At 33.9% G+C, this 22,812-nt stretch overlaps 1 protein-coding gene across 14 annotated transcripts in view; it reads right to left on the reverse strand.

Moving 5' to 3' along the window:
• mmd (disintegrin and metalloproteinase domain-containing protein mind-meld) overlaps positions 1 to 22,812 on the reverse strand; it is a 370,022-nt gene that overhangs the window by 107,876 nt on the left and 239,334 nt on the right. For all 14 annotated transcript variants that reach the window (XM_085204490.1, XM_085204489.1, XM_085204483.1 and 11 more), the window contains one exon: positions 19,532 to 19,582. In XM_085204490.1, coding sequence (XP_085060616.1) covers positions 19,532 to 19,582 — 51 coding nt within the window. The remainder of the gene's footprint in view (positions 1 to 19,531; positions 19,583 to 22,812) is intronic.

Genomic DNA, 22,812 nt, shown 5'->3' on the forward strand with positions numbered 1-22,812 from the left:
CTAGATATTGCATGTTGAGTGACGGCACTCTACGCTTGTTTTGCCCAAGTGGGATCGAACTCACAATCGTAGTGTTTACAGTCAGGCGGTCCCACTGGGCCATGACTAGCTCAAAAAGCATATTCAATATTAAAAAAATGCTTAAATTTTTTAGATAAGCGTTCGTTTATTGTCGAAATTGTATTCTCAATTAAGGAAAGTCTAATAAAACGTCAAACAAAAGTAGACGCTTAAGAGTTCACATTTATAACTTTAAACGGCCCTCCACATTTTGTGACGAGGTATTCAAAGTAGGTACTTATTACTGAAATTTAGTTGTGAACTTAATTTGCTTGTAATGTTTTCAATGTCATACATTTTGAAAAGGTATGTTTTGGTAGGTATGTTAAAAACTCATACCTAGCAGAATAAACCTTTTAATATCTTTCAATATTGTAATATACAATATCGAGTAAAAAATTGTTTAAACTATTCAGACGCTTCGATCACTAAATCTTACGTTTTTCTAGCTTCAGAGGGATTAACCTAGTATTATGACACTCCGTTCCCCACTTGCCACTGAATTTTCGAGGCATACCGCTATATGTTCTTATAATAATTTCGACGAAGCTTGATAAAAACGTGTCGCTTATTAGAGGCTAGCACTCTTGTAGGGCTTGCAAGAGCCGCGGGTCTAAAAAACAAAAAACTGAGTGTCTTGACACATCTTCTGCAGGGTGCATAGCAGAATGTCTAACCTGCAAAATCTAGAAAAATCTAATATTCGAGATATTGCCATGCGGCGAAATTCAAATTCGGGATTGTGGAGAAAATAATAATAAATCACTCTTCTAAGTTGGAATCAAACCCACAATCGTCACGCTTACAGCTACTGCTGCGACGCTAGGACTGCTTCATCCTCAATTTTCACTCATATAAATAATCACAGGCCAAATCAAGAGCATTTACCAGCCAAATTGGACTAAATTGCGTAGGGCAATCTCAAAAGATATATTCAAAACAAAATACACCGTACCAAATTAAATTTTCCACGTAACTCAAGTATAACTTGTATAGGCTCCTGCCTGCTGGAGTGCTGTATAATTACTACCATGGGAGGTTGAAAGGGAATCAGATGACTGCGTGCCGTCTCCCTCTTTCGATCCTTGACCTACATCAAGAACTTGTTTTTACTTTTTAGGCCAAGTGGCCGTAAGGACGGCGAAATTCTACATATACTGGTTCTTAGTTTTGCTGAGGCTGTTTCATTATGGATTTGTATGAAATACGAGGTGATGCCGTTGTGATGTAGGGGCTCAGTGTCTGGATATTAATGTGTCGGTTGAGGGTTTAATTCATACTCGTCCTTGAGTGCGAATTATATTGCGAAATTAATTAATTTAGTAATAAGCTCGCTCGTTCTAGTAACAAGACAAAATGCAGCGTTTAGTTCCGCCATAAAATATCTTGATACTTAGATGGAAAGTAGGGAATGGATTGTTAAACTGGATTCCGTGTGACTATTTTGCTATGCAGAGAAAAATGAAGCTTGTAAAATTCCTATATAATATTTGTTAAATATTTTCGTTAAGTGATTTAATTAATTGAAAGAAAATCAGTAATTATTGACGTATCACCAAAAATGAACACTCATTTTACATATTATAAATGAATGTTGTTTATGTAGACTTGAAAAAATGGAATCTCCCACTTTTTCTGTCCTGACAAGAATTTTCAGAAATGAATTCTCTCTTAATAACTTCCTACACTATGGAGTTATGGAACTAACCATACTCCCTACCTACATACGAAATGCCAAACTAAATTTATAATCAAATCCAAAATCAACCCACAAAAACCCTTCACAATAATTAGCAAAAATTTAACAAGACCACCGTTAATTATATCGTTCATTTCAAAAGAATAGCAAGCCGAGAGCATCTTGATGAATGTTCTAGTCATTTCGTAGCTGGGATCTATTTTAATGCCTTATTACAAGTAATAAAGACGACCGCCCCGGGATAATCTTGGAGATTAAGTCAGAACTGAGAAAGGATGTCGCGTACCTAGCTCATTGGGAACGACGACGTTCGAATATTGCAGCCATTGTCAACTTTATGTCTTCATTGTCTTCAAATTTTGATTGAGTATTTTAATGGGTTTGTTGTTTAACAGATATTTGGGTTTAATTTTTATTAATACTTTAAACTTAAAAGATTATTTTGTTAAGTGCTCTGTCATTATAATATTTATGTTATATTTTGAAGTGTGTTTTTAGGGTTATGTATAGCTTCTCTAGTCTACAGAACCGATTAAGTGAGAAATGGACTCGCTAACCGAGCTTGCCATACTAATTTGAGCCTGATACCTCCTCCGAGATAAATAGTCTTAAGAGACGGACAACAAAATGCCTTTTAAGGTGCGAAATTCTAAAAATGATCATTAGACATCATTTAAATAGCTATACAAAATAATAAAAATGTAAAAATTCTACCAAATAACCGAAGGAGGAGGATTTTATCACAATTGTTTCAGCATTTTTTTCAAAAAAATCAATAAAAACAAAAAAAAAAGATTATAGCTGACTATAACCAAAACACTAACGAAACCACCAACCATCTCTCCACTTAACTCGGTTAAAAGTTACAGACTAGTAGTTCGCGTTAACTAAATTTTATTAGAGTAGCGGTGTGTAACTGTCGATTCGTATTTGGCGGGTCACTTGCGATGAGGGTTCTAATTTAATAAGCAGTGCTCCAAATTAGTGTGTCTTCCACCATGCGTGGATATCCTCTAATGCTGTTAACACTGATGACGCTTTTTGGCTTTGTCAACATTGGTCTGAGAAGTTTGATGTTAGCTTTTGTTAAATACATTGAAATTATAAGCAAATTAATACACAAAGCATGCTGGCAAAGGGAAACTGGGATCTTAGTGTCTAGACACTATCTAGATACTCCGTACCCATTACGACACCTTCGTTCCCCACTTTCCGCAGATTTATCGAGGCCTTGCGTGTTGAGTAGAAGAAGTCAACGCCTTCTTTTGTCTTATTTTCAGAGCTAGGAAATGAATATACTGTTATTTTATTTCACCGAGTGTAAATCAAACCCACACTCGTCGCGTTTACATTCGCGCACTACGCTACACTTTGTGAATACTAATATTAATTTGAGGCTTTTTTTTAGAATAATGTTATTCTCATTACTTTAGTTAGTATATTTATATCATTATGTTTTTATTACTGTAAATTGATATAATTAAATGAAAAAGAAATAAATCGACCACTTTCTCGAATCGAGAATTGCTATTGTGTTAAAATCCCTGAATAAATGTTCGATCATAAATATTCAACACAACGTAATTTACAACGTTTAATATGTTAAGTATATTTTTCTTATACGAAAAGCCTTTTAAAAATGAACTTTTTTTCTTGTAGTATACTTTCCTTGCAACCAGCACTGGACTGTGATTTATTAGAGCGAATTGAATGGAGATCGAACCTACTATTGCTAGTCAGGATTACACTACGAAGCCGTCCAATATAACTTGCTGTATATATTAATATCTTTTATCTGCTGCTTCCTTTGTCTTCTTCTTCCTTCGTGGTCAAATGGAAATAGCTAAGACTGGTATATGAAGCAAACGACACATTTGAATTGCCCGAGGTAACTCTGAAGTCAAGTGATGGCAGGTTACATCGGTTATTTTTCTACGTATTGCATGTTGAGTGGCGGAACTTAACGTCGCACTTTTGTCTTGTTACCAGAGCTAATAAATGGAAAGATTCATAAAGAATAATTCATTTCTACGAGTGGGAATCGAACTCAGAAACGTCGCGTGTTCAGTTATACGCTTGTGCTTCTGCGCCAGGACGGCCTCGTTAATATACAATATACACATACTTATATGTATTATATTGACACCAATTATAACAAGTCTATTAAAAGTTTCCTAGTTCCGAACACTGCTCCATGAATAAGAAATATATTTCGCTATTTGCTGGAATCATAACATTTAGATTGAAACTTTTTCATATCTTCGAAGTTAAGGCGTCGAAGCAATTCCAAATAGTTGAAGAATTTATTATACTCCTGTACATCATCTTGTTAGTCGACGTTGTCTTTCCAGAACACTTCCTTCGCTAACAGTTCTCCCGATAGTTTTATATTGTTTACAGTCCTTGAAATAAATTGGTGTTTTACTTTGTAATCGGTAGATGGAAATTGAAGATTGTTTTAATGGAAAATATAGTTAGAAGAAGAATATTAAAATACTTATTTATGAATAATAAAATTTGTGGACTCAAGTTATAATCTTATTCATTTAAAATGTTTAAAAATGTTAGAGTTAAATTCATGTTATTTGCAATTCGATACTCTATTTAAAACATGTCATGATATTTAATTTGTTTGAAAATTTTATTCCAAACTAAGTGAACCACAATAATTTCAGTATAAATTTGAACGTAGCAGGACTCGAACCCACGCCAATTAGAAACCTGTGTATAATGACTTGTCTTGTCTAAACTAAATATTATAGGAAACAGAATAATACCACCAGTTGATAAAAACAACCACAAATGTGAAAATAATATATATTTGTGACAACCGATTGTCACAAATATATATTATTTTCACATTAAGTAGTTTTACTAAACAAACTAATACATACACTATGTCATACAAACATATGTACGTAATATATGTGCGAACCCATCACTTGCACGCCTAATAATATTATTATCCTCACCTCAAAAGGCGAAACCCTTTCAATTTGGATTTGTGGGACAAATCTTACCAACTTAAACGTGTAAATTTCACGCTTTCGTTTTCTTTCCTTAAACGACACCGTTTGAACCATTTTCGGTCTATTTGTATGGGGAATAGGCCTACCAGTTTGCGTAGGACGTTAAAAGGCATTAAGGGTGAACGTAAATAATGGCTAAGATTGAACGTGTATCATCCTGTCGCGGGAAGTTTATGCAAACATGACCCTTATGTCGAATTTGTTTCATATATAGGTTGGGTTGAGTGCCGAAAACAATGGAAAAATACTTGAAGAACTTTCGATAGAAAAATCATACCATATATTCGAAGCAGGTAGAGACAGGCAAGTGTCATCTTTGTAACGATCTTTGTTATTTGTAGAATATTTTCATATAAATAAATATATAATAAATAATAATAAATATACATAAATAAGATGAATTGAATCTTAGGTATATTATGAAATAAAATAAATGTATAAAGAGAATCTTCTAATTAAGTCTTTTTTCTGTATCCACTTCCATAAAGGTCACCCAATTCCCCACGTCCTTGTCCATTATTTGGGTAGAGCATGATAAAATTTCCGGTGGCCGAGAAAACATTACCGGCTCCGGCCAGAATCAATTCAGGAGCGCACTGATTTAGGCCTGGGGTCACGGATTTTTAATTAGTAGAAGAGGGTTAGGCCATGCGTCAACATATTACATCTTTCCTTTGTTTGCCGTGTCCCAAAAAAGGAGGATTTATAGTGTTCTAGATCGCTATCACCAAAAAAGGATTAAAAGATATTTTTAGAAGCATTTTTAAACTAACAGTGTTTGTATTAATGCAAAGTTCAACCTGAACGTTGTTTGCCTGAGAGCCGAGATATTATTTTTAAGTTTTCTTTGTTCTTTGCGCGGAAAGCTTACTGTAATGTTTTTGAAGATAAATAGACGTAAATGACGATCTAAATATAGAATGAATGAAAATATAATTTTTTTCTCATAATAAGAATAAATTGAGACCAGTCGTGGCCTATAGGCACAAGTGTGTGATAAACGTGTCTAGTTGTGGGTTCATTTCTTCGCTCTGGTCTCAAAGCAATTAAATGGAAAATCGATGTATTTTTTTAATCAACTCTATGTTCAATACTATTCAAGTGTATAAATTTCTCACTTCAAAATCTAAGAACAAACTGTTCCAAACAAAAAGATTTCCACAAAACGCTTTAGCAAAACAGTCACAAAAGCAAACCAGTTAAAGAAACGATACAAACACTGACGATACAAGGATTTCTATTTTATTTTACTGTATGAAAACAGCACTTTGTCCCAAGATAAGCGCTTAGGCCATAATACTTGGACGAGTCGGGAACACGGGAAGTATGAAGAAATAAAAGCATTTTCTGGAAAAAGAGTCTTTATTGTGAATGTATTAAGAGTTTCTAAGTCTATAATATCGTTGAATAAATAAAAAAAAGATAGGAAATATATACAATACCGATATATAAGAAATATTTAGTTATTTGCTAGTCAGTTATTCAGGTAATTGATTGTCTCTTTTCATATTTGAAATGACAGATTTTTTCGGAACACGCTCGGTGGTTTGTTTGTTGTTTTAGTTTTTAACACTAGGTTCCCTCTGCCTTTCCTGCTGTGTGCGGGATACAGCGTGAAGCTTTTTTAACTGATGAAAAAAAACTTATACATACCATCTCAAAAGAAAACAGGGATGTTCCATTGCATTACCCGACTTTGAGTGTTAGTTTCACTAATTTTCAAATTCTTCCCAACAAAACTTTCTTTACATTTATTAATTGATTTAAAAGTAGAGTTTTACATATATCACAGCCTTAATTACACAAATACCAGGTACCTTTCCTTCTAGTTAATTAGTAACAGAAATATTTAATTAAATTTCCTTAAGAAACCTAAAAATTATATATCTTACACGGGAATCAAACGGACAACCTTTCATATCAGCACTTACTCTCAGACTAATATTTAATAAACAAACAGCAGTACAAAGCGTCTAGAGGCAATAAATAAAAACTTCCACCGCGTTACAAATGGGCGAATCCTTTTTGCTGGCAGCACAATGAAACATTCACGCGTTTTAGGTAAAATGTATCCCGTCTTGGGGGTTTTAGAGGGAGCTCGCGCGGGGTGTACAGAAGATTTGCGTGCTGGGTAATGCATCTCGCGGCCGTTTCTAATGGTTTTTGTTTTGGAGATACAAGTAAGTAGGTAGGTATATATGGCTGTGGTAGAGTGTATGTAGATTAATTTTATTTTATTGTTTTGGTTCTGTGAAGATAAATTTATTTATTTATTTAATATATTAAGACTATATGTTTTAAATAAATTGATGCTAGGCGTGGTGCAGGGGTGTGTGCGATTGTAAACGCGACAGGTTCTAGGTTCGATTCCCACTATAGAAAATTGAAATATTGAATATTTTTATATTATTATTATTTTTATATGACACATTTAGTTTGTTTAATTTTTATGCCGTTATGTACTTGAAATTGCTGATTAGTTAAAAGTTAAATGAAATAAGTTTTTCCTACCTTGTTCGTAAAAAATATTAATAGCCTCTTATACTCGTACTGTATGGTGTATTTATGTGTAAACGTACTAATAAATAAAAATATATGTGTATTCCATTGCATCTTAGGAAACTTCGTATAATCTATATTTATTATCTATTTTGTAGTTTCCCACAGTATCCTACATATAGCAAGGGCGGATGTTAGTACACTCCGTTCTCCACGTCCCGCCCAATTTCCGAATCTCATATTACCAAAACGAGGCAATGAAAGTAATTGATTCCCCAAGTCGGAATCGAACCCAGAATAATAATATTTTACTACGTTTTCTCCCCTATAGAATACATAAAGGCAAACCTAAATACATACGAGTCCCTAATAAATATCCTTAATAAGAACTATAATTAAATCTTGATTGTAATCAACTTTGCACGCTAACAAACTTTACACGGTTGATCGCCTGTACCTTCAATAAGACGTTTTGGGTGGGCTCTACAAAATTTTACTTACCTTACTCTACATGTCTATTACAGGGGAATAAGGTTGGTTTTGGAAAAAGTCTACGATTTTCTAAGCTTGTCGACGAAATAGAGCGTTATTCTCACTATCAGCGAGAACATTCGATTTCTGCCCTTTGATAAGATCAGTGGGGTGCGCTGCCATTTTTTTTATTAACGTATGGTATGTAGGTAGACGTGGATTCTTGATTGAAATCTTTTTCGTATTTGGTGAAAATTAGGAAAAATATTATTTATATATTTCATAGGCCGTCGTGAGACACGAGGTTGTGGGTTCGATTACCACTAGTAGTAAAATATTTAATAGTTTCTTTACACTGGTAACGAGACAGAGCGAAGAGAGAATTCTTAAAGAATAGAAATAGAGTGAAAAGAAAAAACTGAAAAAGTTAAATTATTTTGCCATCAATATAGCCTTACAAATTAATAAACGTATATTTCTAGCTCTAAATAAAAAAAAACAAAATGAAACTACAATCAAAGATTAATTAACAGACACTACCTATTTTAAATTTGTATAATTAAACATAAGTATTAAATTAAGGCAAACCAACCTGTCCTAATGCTATTTCACATAAAGGTGGTATCAAAAATTATTATAATTTAATAAGCTGATTGATCAAAGAAACAGATGTGCCAAACTGAGCGCAACGGAGCGTACCGTATCTGCTTCAGTGGGTGTCATCGTTTTATTGGAAATATATAAGGCACGTGGAATCCGCTTTAGGCTTTTATTTTGAATGTTTCATACCTGTATATATATATACTAGCGGACGCGCGCAGCTTCGCTTGCGTATTTAGTGGTGAATTCTAATAAACCACGAAACGTGTTCAATGAAATATTTTTAAGAGTCTAAATTTAAAATTTTATAAAAATCGGTGGCGATTTAAAGATTTTTCCATACAAACTTTCAACCCCTTATTTGCACCCTTAGGGGGAGAATTCTAGAAAACGATGAAATACGTGTTCAATTAAATACTTTTAAAAATCTAAATTTCAAATTTTATAAAAATCGGTGCCGATTTAAATTTTTTTCCATACAAACTTTCAACCCCTATCTCACCCCTTCAGGGTTAAAATTTTTCAAAATCCCTTCTTAGTGGATATTCAGATTACGAAAGTAAACATCTGTCCAAATTTCACGATTCTACGCACAGTGGTTACGGCTGTGCGTGCGTCTTACCTCAGTCAGTGACGACAAGTCCTTTTATATATATAGATATGCATATATATATATATATATATATATATATATATATATATATATATATATATATATACCTATGTGGATATATGTTTACTTAATTTATTTGTATCTTTTTGTTTTAACATGTGATATATTATGTTAAAAAGAGCATCCTCTTTCTTTCCTATAATCTTTGCTATAGCGTAAAAACGAAAAAGAACGTATGGGTGATAGAAGAGTCGTATAGTCGGAACGGAGTATCTTAACACTAAATTCCCAGATTCTCTCTGCAAACCCTATTTTATGCGGGATACAGAGTGAAACAAAGAAGAATCTATTGAAAAATGTCTATATACGTACATTTAACATGAGCTATCAGCACGCAATTGGTCGAATTATAGGGTTATGAGACCCGAATATCAAACAGGTCCTAACCAAACACCGTACAGGATTGTACAAATATTGTAACCCTTCAAATGCGTGCGTACGTCTTTTTGTAAATTAATTTTTGATATTGTTTTATTTGCTGTGGATTGGACTGCCATTTTCTGGATTGTTATTTCTATTATAACGAGAGGAATATCGTTATTTTCAATTTTTAACATAAATTATATAATTTATTTGAGGCTATCGTGGCGTAGTGTACACAGTACTACATTAAAAGTACTTGAAAGGAGGGTACACTACTATTCTCCGTCTTAACACTAGGCTACCTCCGCTTACTCTGCCATATGTGGGTCTCGATCCTAAAAAAAGAACGTATCTAACGAAAAAAAACATTACCATGAACCTGTTACATATTTACTCAATTACATTTAAAAATCGAATTTATAATAATTGTAAAAAAAAGTCGGTTAAATAGTTTACTATATTAAAAAAAAAAAGAATAAAAACGTCGAACCAACAATATATGTCGTATAAAGACTTAACTTCAATACACGGTGTCGAAATCCGTTATTATTGTAACATTCAGGTCAAATACCCCCAATATATTACAAATGCTTTTATCGCACGTAAACAAACAATAAATATGAGGGGATCGAAGACATGGATTTAGCTTCCTCTTAGGTATTCTAAAAACCACCCTAGCGACCCTAAATTAGGTTGAATATGGCCTAAATGTGATTTAGAATTGGATAACCACCAGTGCGAAGAAAATTTTATCCAAAACTTAAGATGCTAAGGTTTAATATTGCTTCTAGGGCAAGGGCTTTCCCGTCGTGATACTCCCAAGAGTTGTCACCGTGATTTACTGGGTACGGGAAAAATGAAAAATTGTTCTATGGGCCTACAAATCATATGGACGCCTATTGGTGCAGTGACGAAACGGTAGGTGAAAATTTAGTACCAGAATGATATAAGACTGTTCGTTCAAAGAGATTTATAACCCCTTTTTATTCACTTAGCTATCTGAGATTGTAAAATACCAGACATAAATTACTTTTCAGTATTAATTTATGGTATTTCTTGCTGAATTGACAAATTTTCTTGAAATATTTGTTAGAATAACTAATTGTTTGTATATACGGCTTAAATAAATATTTATCTTGAAATAAACTTGCGAATTTTCCTGATTCTTAACTATGAAATGAAAATGAATATCTTGTAAAATTAAGAAATATTGGACTAACATAATATAATATGGGTTTAACAATAATTCATTATATTACAGAGGAGAATGGAGTGTTTTGACCCTAAGTTCACTCTACCCTGTTATGTGGTATAAGCTGAACCTGAAGAAAAATAATATTCTTTACTAATATTATAAAGCTATAGAGCTTTTTAACTATTGGTTGGAATTGAAAAAAAATTTTTTGTTGGAGCCTCTTGAGGCTTATATTGGAATCGTGGTATTCGTTTCGTTGTAACTCACAGCAACCTGGAATCAGAATTACCTTGGGGACTTAAGATGTATCATACAGGACTCTTACTTTTTTTCATTTACTAAGGAGCCGAAGCCACTGACAACACCTAGTACAAATATAATTAAAACCAGGCACTCGCTGTATCCACACCCTCAGCAGGGTAGGCAGGGGCAATCTAGTGTTAAAAACTAAGTCTGCCATTATGGAGTCGACACCAGAGTGAAGAAATGAAAATATTTATTTAAATTTAAATATATATTTCCTCAGGTGGGGATCGAATCCACAACCACCTGTGCCCCAAAAAAAAAATACAATAATTTTAATATCCACTATTTTGAAAGTAGGTTAAAATAGGCTATATGCTACTAACACCGTATATATAGAACCTTGCTGAAATGGATGATGATTGACGTCGAGGTCACTAATCTGTGGTAAGATTAATAACCCCTCATTGTTATGCTCCATCACTGGGTAGGATAAAATATCTTATTATGTTATCGAATCTGGTATACATTTTATATGATCATCCAGCACTATTCCAGGAAGGGAGGGTAGCAGATTTGATATTAGTTTGAGAAATTTCTTTTTAGATTGACGCCAAATCCGAAGAATTCTGGAGGCATTTCGTGACGATTATCAGAACTCATCGCCGCGGTTTGCCTCGTTACCAGAGCGAAGACATTAAAATATTTTATTTCCTGAAGTATGAATAGGATCCACAACCTGATATTCTGCTGACCACATGCTTTTCTTAATATTTTCGAAAAATAATGTTTTTATATATTACTAAACGTCGCCCGCAACTATGTTTGCGAGAAAATTGAAAATAGAAAATCCCGTTTTTGCAGTTTTTGTGGAAATTTCAAGAAAACCTCTCTTAGTGTTCCACTACCCTTGTACGTGTTGAATGGCGGAATTTAACGTCGCCATTCATCGACTAGAGCGGGGCAATGGGAATAAATTTGATATTTAAATTATACTTCCGAATGGGGATCGAAACCCTACTACAAAATTTAATTATTCGCATCAATATAAAAAAATCTTTTCATCTCAGATTATTTCATAAATATAATTAGTACGCAATATACGCAATATCCGGGCACCCTGAGGCCTTCCGGCTTGACTCACTAAATTGCTATTCGATAATTTAAAACATAATACCTTATTGGTGAATCTATTGGTTGTAGTTATAAATGGGGGTTGTTAGTTCAATTCTGGAATATACTTACAATATACCTTTTTCTAGCTTAAAGCTTAGTAGCTAATGTAAAGATGTCTACTGTGTTTTTCGCTTTCTGCTTAAATTCGAGACATTGGGGGTTGACTGGTTTGACAAGATGAAACGACGTTGAGTACCGCCTGAGCGATAAAACGTATTTAATAATTCCCTCTCCTCCTTAAAGTTTTAACACTACGTTCCTTCTGCCTACCCTGATACAGAGTGAAGCATATATTACATAGACACTCCGTTCCCATTAAGACACTTTCATTCCCCACTTTCCACTAAATTATTGAAGTACTGAAACACACCAGATTGAAGAAACAAAAAAAAATAAATAGGTATCCCAATTCCTCGAGTGAGAATCGAACCCACAATCTGTCGCGTTTATGGTCGCACGAGCCAGGACTGGCCTCGAATTTACATGATATTTAACTATACCAGTGTGCGGCTAATCCGTCATGTGGTTGCCCGATTTAACTAGATTGATTACAGTTCGAACAGATTTTATCAAAATAGTGAAGTATTATCTTTGTAATAGGCTTAGGCTGGGGTTTGGTAATTTATAATGGAATTTTGTGTTTTACTTGCGTAGAATGATGCCTTTAAAGGTTACGATTTCTAGATGAATGTATTAATTAAAAATATGAATATTTAAGACAAAGTGCGACGTTGGGTACCGCAAGTCGATACGTAATGTCTTAAAAATTAGACGCGAGGAACAAATTGTTTGAAAACTAGATTCCTACTGTCTAACCTGCTATGAACTGTATACGGCGTGAAGCTAAAAAATAAAAAGCTGAATGCCGTATATAGTATGGTAGGCAAAGAGAAGTTAACGCTACATAGGTGTCCATCATTCTCCGCTTTCCAACCAAAAATAATAGCAAATAATTTGAAATTGTTACAATATTTAAACTCCATTTATTAATTTCCAACATTTTTTTCACACCTAATCAAAACAAATGATTGTAATTTATTAATTAAACGCCACACTTATCTGTCACGTCAGCGCCATCCATCATGGGGCCACCCAACATGACTGGCTCAATTGCCGGCCGATCCGTCAAGTTTCTCGATAAATAACTATTGTTCTTGAAACTCACTTAAGGTGGGACTCGATATCGATAAATCTTAACGTAATGAAATGAAACGGTCCTAATATTGTTTTTTTTTTCTCGGTCAATATAATATTATAGTGAAAGAAAATTTAATTTTATTTCTCAACTACGGTACTTATCATGGAAGGACATGAACTACCAAACGTGCTCGGAGCTATAAATTAAGCTAAGCTCAAGTGGTTTACTAGTAACCTCTGAAGAGTTCTACTATTCAGATCCTGGCTTCATCATCAGACAACCTGGACCACATGATTTTATTGTCATGTAAGCTACGAACATATAAATGTCAAATTTCATGTTGATATGCTGCACCAAAATGCATGTCTATTATATTTGGGTGAAATCTCGTTTTTAAACGGTTTTATTTAGCTCACCCCGTTTGTTTGTTTGTTTGGGTCAAATTTAGTAATTGAAATTTAACCCTCTTCCCGTTAACCGATTGATCTGAAATTTGGTATACGCCTTTGATTCTGGTGACAATACAATTATCCATATTCAATATTATTGTGAATCCAAGATGGCCGCCGCTACAAGATGGCGGACAACTTAGTTTTTTTCAATCCCATCAATATGGATATCAAATGAAAGGGCTTGTCAAGTAGAATTCAGTGGACTATACAAAATCAAAATCCAAGATGGCCGCCGCTACAAGATGGCGGACAACTTAGTTTTTTTCAATCCTATCAATACGGGTATCAAATGAAAGGGCTTGTCAAGCAGAATTCAGTGGACTATACAAAATCAAAATCCAAGATGGCCGCCGCTACAAGATGGCGGACAAGTTAGTTTTTTCGATCCCATCAATATGGGTATCAAATGAAAGGGCTTGTCAAGTAGAATTCAGTGCACTATACAAAATCAAAATCAAAGATGGCCACTGCTACAAAATGGCGGATAGTGTAGTTTTCAATCCCATCAATATGGGTATCAAAATAAAGGGCTTGGTAAGTATAATACAGTATACTATACACAATTACAATATGAATCTCCCACCTAAGTCAAGATCTGGTATCCTGTCGAGGACTGTGTGGCTATAGGGTGCCTAAAAATGATACGTCGCTAGGGGTACCACCCAAGGTAAAAGGTAAAAGCGCGCCGAGAACTGTATGGCACTAGGTGGATAAAAATGATATGTCGTTAGCGTTTTCCCCTCAAGATTCAGGCACATCTTGTTGTACATAGCCTTGTCCCTCTATTGGACCTCTGGGGGGGGGTCGTTCGTAACATTCTCCATTAACCTTGCAATAATGAGACATCGAGCCTCATTTCAACGAATTGAATAGCATGAGAAATAAAAACTAAAAACTTAAAAATAAAAAAGTATAAAAAAAATTTTAAGTTAAACGGTTTTATATTGCAGATAAATGTACTAAAAGCTAAAAAATAATTTCATAGAAATTATGATTACTAAAATAAAATCGTGGGGACACTTGCTACTTACCACTAGGTGGGTGAAGTCTCACGCTATGTCTTTCAATTGTAGATATTGGACGTGCCCCACGATTAAATTTTAGTAATCATAATTTCTATGAAATTATTTTTTAGCTTTTAGTACATTTATCTGCAATATAAAACCGTTTAACTTAAAATTTTTTTTATACTTTTTTATTTAAATTCGATTATAGAGCTAAAAGTCGATCTACTAAAAGCTTGTTTAAAATAAATGATGAGGCCACTCGTGGTGCTGGGGCACAAGTATGTGAAATCATATTTTCACTTCTTAGCGCGACGTTGAATTCTGTCACTCAACACACAATGCCTTCACACACCGGCGGAAAATGGGGAACGGAGTTACTTAACATTAGGTTCCCTTTGCCTATCCGCTTTGTGCGAAATATAGCGTGAAGCTGATTTAATTTGATTTTAAAAATATGTAATATACCTATCGTATATATAGATATCTATAGATATCTATCGTATATATAGATATCTATAGATATCTATATATACGATATATATAGATATCTATAGATTCTAAAATCCCAAGACTGATAAGGAGCTTAGGGCAGGAAGGTATGTATAGCACAAAGACCAGGCGCTAATTGGAGGTCGAGTCGCCCCGGTATATTCATAAACTTTTCAGAATCAACCTTTGTTCAGAATGTAGCTAAATTGGACACCTTTGAATGTTACCTTATGTTTCTTATGAATTCATTAAATTAAAAATCTAATTTAAATTTTCTATTACTAGCATTGTGTGGACTAATTTGGTTCCTTTCAATGTCATTTTGAAATTGTGTATTTTGTAGAGGAAAGTTGACTATAGTTAATTTAAGAATTTAATAGGTTCATAATAAGTGGTACTTTGAAATTAATTTTCTCTTAATCTTGGTTAAAATATATATTTTTTAAAATGAATATAAAAACTTAACTATAAACTAAATATTATAAATACTAATTTACTATATAAAACTCTTCGGTTGATGAGACCCATGGTTCAAATTATCTTAGAAGATTAAAGTTTGGCATACCTATAGACAATTGAAGTCGTATAGGGGAGTACTAAGAAATAATTTTTGGAAATTTCTACTACTAAAAATTTCTATTTTACGTTCTAAATTCCATGGAAACAAAATAACAGGCGACGTCTAAACTGGTAAAAAAATATATTAATACTTATAATTTTCATCCAATTTACTAAAACCTATATATAATAGATATTGATGGTAGAGTAGTATGCACATTTAGTCCCGTAGTTAGCGTCCACCAAGCGTTAATCTCATTTCAGATGGAAAGGTCAATTTTCTACAACATTACGCACAATATAACGGTGAATAATAGTTGTTTTTGGCTCACGTCGTATTATCGCAACGCAACTATTTAGTTGATAGATTATTGTTATTTTAAAGAGGTAGTGGGTTCGATTCTGATAATTATATTATATGTAAATTAAAATTTTACTTTCTAAGCTAAGTTTTTTTTACCACTTAAAACTCCATTGTCTCTGTCTGTACGTCTGTTATCAGGCTCTCATGAGCCGTAATTTTTACACAGTTGAATTAAAAAATAATAATAAATCAGCTTCACGCTGTGAACCTAGTGTTAAGACACTCCGTTCTCCACTTTCTTTTCTTTCTTTCTGAATTCTGTTGGCATTGCATGTTGAGCCAACTGTATTATTTAAAGCAAGTATGATTACCACAGTACCAAATGTAATACGGCATTTGGACAGTATTTAGTGCTAAATCAGTGATTATAAACAGACAGATGTTGCAATCACTCGCTTGATTTACTTTGACATGTTACGTTAGTCAATGTGTAAGGATTGATGTACGTACATGTATATATGTACTGTATATATGTACTGTATATATAGATATATATATATATACTAATACTATGAAGATTAATCGTGTGTTTGGTTGAACATGCTTATCTCAGAAACTATTGTCAGAAAAAAGTCTTCGTGTATCGGATAGTCGGTTGACTGTACCCACTATACCTGTGGTCAAATTGCCCCGGGAACTTATGTGTCATAAGTCAAATATAGTTCTGTCATTTCCTTTTGAAGGCGCTGGCGAAGTCGGTGTAAAAAGCTAATGTTATTGGACCTGTATCCCCATTTTCAATATATAATAGCTAATATATAAAATAACTAAGGCTTTCATACCATAAATCTATCGAAACCGACACGTTACAAGATTAACAAAACGAAGATATTAGCAGCCGGCTCCTTTCAGATCAGTAATTAAAAGGACGGTACGATTGAAATTGTTCACGTTATAGATGCCATGATTGAAATTTCCCGTTTTTTTTCCAATCCCAAGGAATAATCACGTCCTTTCAGATCACGTGCCTTAATTAAGATGGAGAGCGCCCTTAGGCTGAGGCTGTTTGTTTCTGCGAGTAGCTCCATGAAGAAGAATTTTATTTTTCTTCCGTTTTTTTACCATATTGGAAAAAATGAGGCCGCCTTGCCGCAGCGGGTGCTGGCTGAATGTAAACGTGGCGGTTATGGATTCTATTCTCGGGGAAAGCAGTTATTTAATTTCTTCACTCTATCTAACAAAGACTCTAAAATTGAACGGAAACAGGAGAGTTGGAGGGAACAAAATAGACTAGTTTAACATTCGACTTTTTCTATCTAGACTGCTATGCGGTAAAAGGGGGGGAAGCTGCTTTTTATTTTTTTATTAAGGCTTTATATTAATCTAAAATACATTCGTTATGTATTCGTTCCATATATCATGTAAGTTGTTGAGTATAATATTGTCGAACGTTGTTATCGAAGCAATAAATCTGTCCACCGGCATGATCTTCCAAGCTCACTCATCTCATCCAGACAGCTTACGCGATTGACCACGTGACTATATTATTATGGCGAGGCTGCTGCACTACGGTGTACTCAATTTTTAATATATTTCACCGACTGCGTTGGATAGCCCAAATGAAGTCATGCTTTTCGAGTTTTAAGTTATGTTGGTTCTTTTGTTCCCTTGTAACTGTTAAGCCAGTGAACCGATTTTGATAAGTGATACGTTTTGATAAGTGTTGGACTTGTTTTGACGGCGTGATTGTTAATTTAGCTTATGCAGTCGATTTTTTTGTTTTGTTTATTATACAGGGTGGAAGAGGCAGCGCTTCTTTTATTGAAACTGCATATAGGGTAATATATTTCAAACCCGCACCTAAGAAATTAATCAAGGTACCTCAACAGTTTGGACGTTGGATTTTTTTTTCATTTCACGATTTTTATCCATACCTGTATTTCGTGTGACGCACACATACATATGCGACGTTTCCGATTTGACAGGTAAGTGTGTGCGTGTTTATGTTATACTTTACAAATGGCGTTTTATTTTAAAACGATAATTTTATTATTTATTTTGTTTGAAAAAATAACTTTTTCATTTTTGGGATTTTTTTTTTTTCCAAATTATATTAGACTTTTATAGAGTAGTTAAAACTGTGGTTTCATTTAAAGTGGTGCTGACAATTCCACCCTGTATAATAGTACCTTGCTTATCATCTAAGAATAAAAAAAACGAATATCTACAAGATAACAAAAGAACGAGTTAATTTCACTAATCCCCCATAACTTAACAGTGTGAATGCCACACTCGCCTTTAATCTTTCGTATAATTACACCACCGTATTTGGGTGCCGTAACAAATTCTCGTTCCGTCTCCACTTTCACACCAACAAGACGATTTGCGGCACCCACGCTACATGATGCGGTCGCGTAACGCTACACACAATAGCGACGCACAATAGACACTTGGTGTGCGTTGAAAATTTTGATGCTATTACCGTTGATACGATGCGTTAAATACTTTAACGCCTAAAGTGTTAGAGTTAGCTAATGCTTTGATAATATTTTAATAGGAGTATAATTTTGGTGATTTTTTGGAACTGACTATAAGAGTGATGGCTGTGGGTTTTATTATTTTTTTCCATTTTCTCGCTAAGGTAACAAGTCAAATTGTGACGTTGAGTTTCGTCACTCAACACACATTGTCCTAACACTAGGTTTCCTCTGCATATCTTTCAATATCATTGATTTAGTGTCAAATTGAAAATATTCCGTTCGAAATCCAAAATAGATCGAAAACCATAACTGATTATTAAAGCCCTCTAAGTTCTAATAACGATAAACATATCGTTTTACTTCTAACGTAAAATTAAACTATACGTAACCACAATATCAAAATTTGCCTTTCATTACAACTTGCTAAGTCACGTGGGACTTTCAGTGTGAATCCCACCTCGATAATTTAGTCATATATATAACGATCATAATTCAAACATAAAGATATTTGTAAACATAATTAGATATTAGTTAGACGTTCAATTAATTTTCTAAATAAAATCGCTTCCTGTTAATATAAAGCCTTATATTATGGAGAAAACAAAGATAATGTAATAACAGAATATTGTGCTTATTTTTGTTATTAAGTTGCGGAATTTAACACCGCAGGGTAACAGATAGAACTTTATCTTAATATGCCTCCTGATTAGAAAACAAAGCGAATTATCATGGGGATGGTGTATCAAAACACTAGGTTTCATACGCGGAATACAAATCATCAACACTTTAAATAAAAAAAATTAAAAACTGATGAAATTGTAAAAACGTATTCGGTTTAAGGTTTGACAATCTCTGCCAGTGTCTAGAGATTAGACTGAATAATGTTATCAGAATGTGTGGCATGTCAAGGAATGTTGCCGAGGGCTTTTAGGCCAAAGTCAAATGAAAAATTTCCTGAAATGAAAGAGTTCCGTTACTCCACAGGCGGTGGGTTGGGAAGAGAGTATATATAGACTAAGTTTCTTCTCTGCCTATCCTGTTATATGCGGGATACAGCATAAAGGTATATAAAAAGGATTTGTATGTATAACTTACCCGCGCTCGCATCCGTGTGCCTTGTTGGTAATCAGGTCCGAACCCGCGACCCTGGTGACAATAATTATTTTGTTATATTTCATTATAAAAAACATGCACACGTACTAATAATATTTGTATGTATAAATGTAATATCAAATCTATGATTATAAAGACGCGAGATGTCACTTGTAAAGTTAAGTTGAGTTGTGTCTAGTAAAGTTACTTGACATTTTTTTTCCACCAGGCACCAATCCAAATATTATATTATAGCTTAAAGCTGTAAACAAACTAACTTGCAAAGTAAAGTCTATAGTTAAAAAAATTAAGAAAAAAAATTAAGAAATCCAGTCAAATTGAGAGGTCGTATTTTCTTTTGTCGATTAAGTCGAAACGATGCATTACCTAATATTTAAGTTGGCTCTGATATCATTGCCTCGAATGGGAATCAAACCCACACCCGTCGCTTTTACAATTCTCATAGAAGTTTTATAGAAGTTCTGTAGCGTTAATTATTCAGGAAAATTTATTGGGTAAGACACTCCGTTCTTCACTTTCCGTGTTTAGTATAACCCAACCTCGTGCTTTATCTTGTTACTAGATATAGGCAAATGAAAATAATTAATTAATTCGTTAATTTACTTTTATCATGTTTCGTATTTCGAATGAAAACTTGACGGGAAATGCATTCGTCAAATTTGTCGTATTTCATTTATATAAAAAAAAATATCTATACCTATAATAATATTTAAGGTGATTTTTATACAATGCTCTAGGCCCCCAATAATTCTTTTGTTACCTTCCTTCCTCCTTGGAGAGGAAATTGGATACTTTATTACGTCCCCTTTTAGGTGAACCCTTTTTGATACAGGAAAAACTTTTGGAACATGAACTTCACTGAGTAAATTAAGTTAAAACGAAACAGACATATTTAATACTTAATGAAGGCTTAAAAAAATATAATTTAATTAATTTTGAAAGTAATTTGTAACTCGGTTGAAATTTTGCTAAGAATTCGATGAAAAGTGACGAAAGGAAGTGGCTTAATGGGAACGGAGTGTCTTAACACTAGGTTTCCAGGTTTCATCTTCCTACCATGGAATGTCATTTGTGCGGAATTCAACGTAAAATTAAAAAATATATATATTACAATTTCCAATCTCAATCTTCTCAGATGACAGGGATTTGTTTCTGGGATGAGGGATTGACCGTTATGGTGGGGGTCGTGACCGTTACGTTCCTGTCTTTCACGGCCACCTTTGAATTGTACTCCACATTACTTCCCGTCTACATTATTTTTAATATAAAAACAACTTTAAATTTTTTCCCGAAAGGCAAGGCACGCGGAACCTAGTGTTATAACACTTCATTATTTTCTTTTAGACCAATTTTCAACTCCAGGCTTTTTCTAACATCCATCCCCATAAAAGTTTCGATTCATAATATTAGTAAAAAGTAGAAGTATTTATGAGGACTATAACAAGAATGTGCCTGTAAATGCGACGGATTGGTGGTCGATCCCACTCAAGATATATTAAATATTTAATATTCTCATTTTCTCGAGGCAAAACGCGGTGTTAGGTTCCGTCATACAACACGCAGTCTCCAGAATTTGGCGGAAAATGAGGAACGAAAGTGTCACAATGGGAACGGATTGTCTTAGCTCTAGTTTCCCAGGATCCTTCTGCCTACCCTGCTACATGGGACAGTGAGAATTCTAAAAAAAAACAGAACATATTTTATTATACATACATAAACAATATAATCTATATATATAAAAGGACTTGTCCTCACTGACTGAGGTAAGACGCACGCACAGCCGTAACCGCTGATGAGAGAAACGTGATATTTGCACAGATGTTTACTTTCGTAATCTGGACATCCACTAAGAAGGGATTTTGTATAATTTTAATCCTAAGGGGGTGAAATAGGGGTTGAAAGTTTGTATGGAAAAAAAATTAAATCGGCACCGATTTTTATAAAATTTGAAATTTAGATTTATAAAAGTATTTAATTGAACACGTGTTTCATCGTTTTCTGGAATTCTCCCCCTAAGGGTGCAAATAAGGGGTTGAAAGTTTGTATAGATTTTTTTTTAAATCGGCACCAAATTTTATAAAATTTGAAATTCAGACTCTTAAAAATATTTCATTGAACACGTGTTTCATGGTTTATTAGAATTTACCCCTAAGGGTATTATTACCCTATTACCAGCAGGCGAAGCTGCGCGCGTCCGCTAGTATATTTATATATGGATTTAATAATCTCACAAGTATTTTGAATGTGGTTTTGCGCTTATTTCAATTGATCGGCAAGATGTTAACTTCCAAAACTCGAGTTGGCGTGCGGTCTGCGGTCGTGTTACCTGCGTAGTTTAGTGAAACGCCTTTACGGTTAGCAGATTGTTGCGGACTTTACAGTCTATGGTCATTTGGTTAAACTTTGTTTAGCCTAATCTTTGTTAGTTTCTATTAGAATATAGACTTTTTTGTAGTTTCACGCTATATCACGCATTTAACAGGTTAGCAAGCAACCAAATAAAAGAAATCAAAATTATTAATTTCACCTAAGAAGGAATCGAACCCAAACCATCGCATTCAAGCCAAACGCTGTGTTGTTCCACCGATATGTCCATATACATAGTTTTTAATCGTACAATTTGAAAAACAAAAAGATTTTCTAAAACAAACTTCACCTAACAATATATTCCAATAACACAATTCTAGTATAATTTTTTTGCTATCAACGCCATCAAGGTGCCCCGGTGCCCTTATTGAATTCCAAACAACTTACCAACTTTTACGGTGGAAAATGGCGGTTTACAAGTTTGTCTCTATTCTATGAAGACGAAACTATTTGATGTCGAATAATTTATGCAAGCTCCCACAAACTATCAAGATATGACAAGAATTGGGGGCGAACTTTGTCAAAAACAGCCACCCTTCGTTCCAGTTTCTAGTAACACGCTTATCTGTGCCGTATCTATATTCAAATTTAATTTTGTCTACTGCGATCGCGAGTTTGTCACAGTGTCTACTATAACAATTATATTATAATAAAACAATTTGTCTTTGTGTTTGCAAACGATGATTGTTAGAACTAAGTGTCTATTTTACTACAATATTTTTTTATCCTTCAGAATGTTAGAAAGTGATGAAGGGAAATGTCTTTATGGGAACGGAGTTTCCCAAGTTCTCTTTATCCACCCTGCTATATGCGGGATACAGCGTGAAGCTAAGAAAAATACAATATTATATGGTATTGAACTTAGAAAAACAATTAATTTAAAATTTTAATTTATA

Source organism: Heliconius melpomene, chromosome 20, assembly GCF_056956725.1.
Source record: "Heliconius melpomene rosina isolate 202511_hmr_F chromosome 20, ASM5695672v1, whole genome shotgun sequence".
In the NCBI taxonomy this organism is placed as follows: Eukaryota; Metazoa; Arthropoda; class Insecta; order Lepidoptera; family Nymphalidae; genus Heliconius; species Heliconius melpomene.